Source organism: Ipomoea triloba, chromosome 12 (assembly GCF_003576645.1).
Source record: "Ipomoea triloba cultivar NCNSP0323 chromosome 12, ASM357664v1".
Classification (NCBI taxonomy): Eukaryota; Viridiplantae; Streptophyta; class Magnoliopsida; order Solanales; family Convolvulaceae; genus Ipomoea; species Ipomoea triloba.
The window spans coordinates 8,827,236-8,832,707 of record NC_044927.1 but is presented as its reverse complement, the minus strand read 5'-3'; the positions used below and the strand labels follow the sequence as shown (position 1 = coordinate 8,832,707).

The window sequence follows — 5,472 nt, the reverse complement described above, 5'->3', positions numbered from 1 at the left end:
TGCAATATCTTGATCTTAAATCAAATCAACTAGCTAGAAGGATTCCCAAAAGTTTGAGAAATTAAAGTTGAGTATGTTATATGTGTATGTATCTTACAATGAGCCAGAAGGTCCTATCCCTAACACTAAAGCATTTCTAGAAGCACCATATTTTGTGTTAATAAATAATGAAGATTTGTGTGGCAATCATTCCGGCTTAAAGCCTTGTTCCTTGCGCAGCCAAAGTGATGGCATAAACAGAAATTTGGTTGTAATAATTTTAGTAGTTGTGGGAAGTTTATTTCTATTAATACTGGTTATTGTCATTCTACTGCTTTCTTGACGACTAATAAGAGATACAGAGGAAGCTAGAAGTGATTTTGCTAAAGATTGATTCATAGTATGAAGATTTGATTGAACGATAACATATAAAAGCATAATTAAAGCAAGAAGGATAACATATAAAAGCATAATTAAAGCAACTGACAACTTTGATTCTAGTTATTGTATTGATGTAGGAGGGCATGCATGGAAGTGTGTATAGGGTTGAGCTACCTAGTGGTCTGATTGTTGCCTCACACATTAGACATGCGAGATTATGAGATGTGATTGTTGCCTCACACATTAGACATGCGAGATTATGAGATGCTTGATCTTAGAAGTTTTTTAGACATGCGAGATTATGAGATGCTTGATCTTAGAAGTTTTGATGTAGGAGGGCATGCATGGAAGTGTGTATAGGGTTGAGCTACCTAGTGGTCTGATTGTTGCCTCACACATTAGACATGCGAGATTATGAGATGCTTGATCTTAGAAGTTTTTCAACATTAACAAATGTGAGGCATCAGAATATTGTAAAGTTCTACGGTTTTTGTGCTCACGAGAGACATTCATTCTTGATTTATGAGTATTTACAAGGGGTAACTTGGCACACATTTTGAGTGATGATGAAAAAGCAAACAAAATCACAACACAAAAATTTAAAAAATTACAAATAAAAAAATTAAAAAAATCAACCAGAACCACCTGTTCCGAACCGTACCTGAAAGGTTCCGGTTCGGCTAATTTTGAAACCGAGAACAGCCGGTTCGGAACCGGAACCGAACCATGGTCATGAATACTGTACATGATTAAATTCTTATTAGCCCCGGACGCGAGAAGTGTTTCGGCGAGGAGGTTAAAGTATATTATATATATCAACATATAGTATAATTGAGTTTTCTTGTGCAAATAAGCCAATTAGAGCAAAACTTGTAGTCTAATTACATACATGCTGAGTGCCGACACAAAATACACCATAATTGAAGAAAAACACTGGAAAACAAAGACAAATTAAAACGAGATTCACTCCACTGGTATCATAACTTCATTGGTCTTCAATGGAGGCAGCGTCCATGGAGGATTATACCTACCCAACTCGAATTCCCCAATTATCTTATACCCATCTCTCTCCAAACACTTTTTCAGCATCTCCACCTTCTCTTCCACCACTTTATCCGTCGCCGTCCCGCTGAACTTCACCACCCCATATTTCCTCTCCCCTTCCTCCTTAATCTTCACTCGCTCGTCCACCGGCTTCGGCGCGTCCTCCGCACGCGCGTACTTGGACGGGAGGATGAACTGCATCGTCACCGCCTTCTCCTCGCCGCCGCCGCCCTTGGTCACCACGGGCGCCGTCATCGCGATCTCCTCTCTGGTGATCACCGGCGCCGTCATGGCTATCTTTTCCGGCTTCGCGTTCTGGGGGTTGCCCAGCGCGCCGATGTAATTGGCGAGCAGAGTGAAGCCGCCGTCCTTGTTGCCCTTGAACTGGGTGGGGTGGTAGGTCACCTCGGCTATCACGGCGGGAGGGTACTGCCGGATTTCGTACTCCGCGGCGGCGTGGATTACTTGGTACTTGGGCGTTTCCACCGTGATTTTCCCAAGAATCATACCCATTTCGAAAGAATTGAAGTCGAAGATTCAAGATGTTATGAAGGAGTGATTGAGAATGAGGGAGAGAGAAGTGGATTTATAGGGAGGTTCTGGATATGGCGAGAAGCTAAGGTTGTTTCAGTGTTTGTGTGGAATGGTGGGCGGCACCACGATGAAGTGTCAAAACTTGGGGAAGGGGAAAGGAGGATAACCATGGGAAAGCTCAAAAGCTATGTGGACATTCTTCTGCCACGATGCTCCTCCTATAACCTATTGGCTATTGCTATTTCACATACCCAACATTTATCCTTTGATTGGTTGATTCCCCTTTGTATAATGATACTACTCCGTCCCAAAATGGTTATGGTTGTCTGATTCAGAATAATTACTTTCTCAATTTATAAGTATTAGTATTGTCTTCCACTGAGGCTCGAAGGGTTTGATACTACTGGACCACAAGATCCTTGACAATTTTAACTTATTTAACCTCTTTAGTTAATCACATTTAAACTGAATGTAAAAACTAGTTAATCAGTTTTTACATTCAGTTTTCACTTATTTAGCTTATTTGATTAAACAATTTTTTACCTCTTTAGTTAATCAGTTTTTACATTCAATTTTCACTTATTTAGCTTATTTGATTAAACAATTTTTTGTAACAACTATTGAAGCTGGCACTCATTAAAATTTGAACCGATTTTTCATTTAAAAGAGTCACATAAGTACCATTAAGCTACAAGCTATTTGGCTCAACGAGTACTTGTTTAAAAACCAAACTTTTATTAAGGTTGTTTTGGGAAAAGTTCAACCCACCCATTCACAAGCACTTGGATTTGTTTAGAGCAGAACCAAAATCTTGTGACTAATAATATAACATCATGATAGAAAATGGTGCATACTCCATGACACTGCTTACGTTACCAGTTATACCCACTTGTTAGCAAAATCTGCAGACACTACTCGAGAGTGTAGTGTAAACCAGTGTACGGTAAACCAATAATTCTTTGTGATGACGAAGAAAATCCCCAACCAGCAAATGACTACAAAGAGGTAAACTAATCACTTACTTTTTTGGGGTGACAAGAATACAAATCCACAACTACTGTCCGAGTGCACTAGGAAAGAAAATCAGTGGTTTACCATAAAGAGATAAATCAGTCTAAGCTACTCATAGTTAGCTGTCTAAAACCAGGAGGGATAGGATTCAAACTTGTGACCTTATGGTTACAAATTTATATCTTTAACCATCTGGACTGTGATTACCCCATTACACCCACTTACTTCATTCTTCACTTGAGGAATGAGAAATCAAGTTAGATGGTTCCTTTCAAATGCATCAGATAACAATCTTGAGGCCACCAGTAGATGAAACAAACAAGTGATTTCAAGTTGGAAAATATAGCTACACATATTCAGCAATGACCTTACTACAATACACAGAAACAACAAAGTGAGAAGGCAGACAGATTGAAGCTGTATTTTAATGATCATAACACTGGTTACTCATATTTGGCCACTGATCATTAAAGTACAGCTACACAATAAACACAGACCGCAACCATAAAGAGTGCAAAACTGAACGAGGATTTTACAAAACAAAACAAAACAGAGCATGAATCAACCTAATTCTTACCATCTTTGATGGCTTTATCATCTACAACTACTTGGAACTTCTTGTACTCGTATTCTTTAGGCTCTGGAGTTAGCTCCTCGGGCACAATAGGCCGCCTGTTTCTTAAGACGCTCCAAACGAACAACGCCATGAGTGTCCCTAGCGCTCCACAGCCAGTGCCAAAGATCAAAGCACCGAGGATTTTCAAACCACAGTCGTCGCTTCTCTTAGGAACACTCAGCTGCTCCTCCGGTTTCCCCACACGAAGAGCCTTTGGATCCAATGGCTGAGAATGCATCCAATCTGGAACAGCCCTTAACTTGAAACTCCATGAATATACACTACACTTGTGAGATTGGTTCCACAATCTTGATGTGCTTAACCCAACAAACACCTCATCCTCCTTCCACATTTGGGACAAGTCAACAAAGCAAGAAATCAGTGGATAATCTGGCCTAATCTCACCCCATTTGCTCAACCTAACCTCCAATCTCTTTGAGCTTGCTTCATACTCAATCCAAGATTGCAACTTTTCACCACTATTGAGCTCCAAATTGAGGGATGAAACATTCCCCACTTTAACAGATACCAAACTGCTCAAGTCAACCCCAACATGATTCCCATTAACATCCCCATATTTATCATCCTTCAATATATCAAACTCAACCCCAAGAAACTTGTAATTCCCCCCATTCAACACCCCAAATGACCCACCATCACCATCAAACACATTGAAAGGATACCCATCTGGTAACATAACAAATGCAAGCCCATCCCCACTTAGCCTTGACAAAGAAAACGCAAAATAAGTGGAAAAAGACACCAATTTCCTGGGTTTTCCCTCAACAAGCTTAATGGGCTTCTTACTCATGATTCTTCCAGCCCCAGGACTCATTTCACTACCATCAATTTCTATGGACAAACTATCATTAACCACCTTAGTGTCACCATACAGAGCAATCAGAGAGTCAAAGTTTGAATCTTTGCCAAAATTCTTGAAAGCAAATGACAAGTTTGGGTCTGCAGACATGAATTTGAAGCAGAGACTGAGGAAAAAGAGTGCCAAGAAGTACCTGGGCTTGGGGCATGAAACTGAGGCCATTCTTGATCTTTGTTTGAGCCTCTAGTTCACTTCACAGTATGTATTTTGTCTGCTCTTCAGGAATCACAAGAATGGATTCTTCTTCTTTATGAACCCATGAAGAAGAAGAGATAAAGCATCATTTATGTGCGTGTGATACTGTGCTGTTTGTGTTTATATGAGAAGAATTAAGAATAATAATAGTAATTTCTAGGGCTTGAGAGAGTTGAGAATGGAGAAAAATCTTGGGGAAATGAGAAGGGGTGGTGGTGGGTTGGCTTGGATGTTGTGAAAATTAAATTCCTTTCACTTGATTTCTGCTACCACTCTCTGCATCACTCGCACTCTCTCTCTATCTCTCTCTCTCTCTCTTTGAGGGAATATATTAACGTAATAAGTACTATTATACAAGATTCTGTAGGATCACGTCCTCATATTTTTTCCATATTTTGCTTTTAGTCCTTTTCTTTTTTTCAAATTACGAATTGTAACCACATCACACTCTTGTCACTATAAATTTTTTCAAACTTAAGCCCACGGATAATTCAGATGGTTCCGGAATGAAAAATCATGGACAAAGATATAGAATCGAGTCATGGCAGTCGTAATATGAGAGTTTCACTATCTTTTGAGGGTGGTTCTTCGTGGGCAGACATTGATCCTCCCACATAATAAGCTACCAGAGTTATTGTGATTTATCCCTCAACAATCTTATTAGATTGAGTGTGAGAATTCTTGAGGCGAGACCTTTTGTTATGAAAGGGTTTTCAAACCTAAGTTTTGCTTGGACAAAGTTTAATTGAGAGGGTGACATTATTTTATTGTGATTAATGAATTTAATGATAACATTTAACATTGGTATTTATGAAGTAATATTTATGAAAGC

General features: G+C 39.4%; 2 protein-coding genes across 2 annotated transcripts; both read right to left on the bottom strand.

The window, feature by feature from the left end:
• Nucleotides 1–1,151: 1,151 nt before the first annotated feature.
• Nucleotides 1,152–2,142, bottom strand: LOC115998978 (heme-binding-like protein At3g10130, chloroplastic). Its single transcript, XM_031238661.1, has one exon. It carries the CDS (start codon nucleotides 1,915–1,917, stop codon nucleotides 1,324–1,326), a length of 594 nt encoding a protein of 197 aa, XP_031094521.1. The 5' UTR covers nucleotides 1,918–2,142; the 3' UTR covers nucleotides 1,152–1,323.
• A 1,113-nt stretch (nucleotides 2,143–3,255) lies between these two features.
• LOC115998976 (L-type lectin-domain containing receptor kinase VIII.1) lies at nucleotides 3,256–4,970 on the bottom strand. Its single transcript, XM_031238660.1, has one exon. The coding sequence runs from the start codon at nucleotides 4,605–4,607 to the stop codon at nucleotides 3,516–3,518; it is 1,092 nt and encodes a 363-aa protein (XP_031094520.1). The 5' UTR covers nucleotides 4,608–4,970; the 3' UTR covers nucleotides 3,256–3,515.
• Nucleotides 4,971–5,472: the final 502 nt, after the last annotated feature.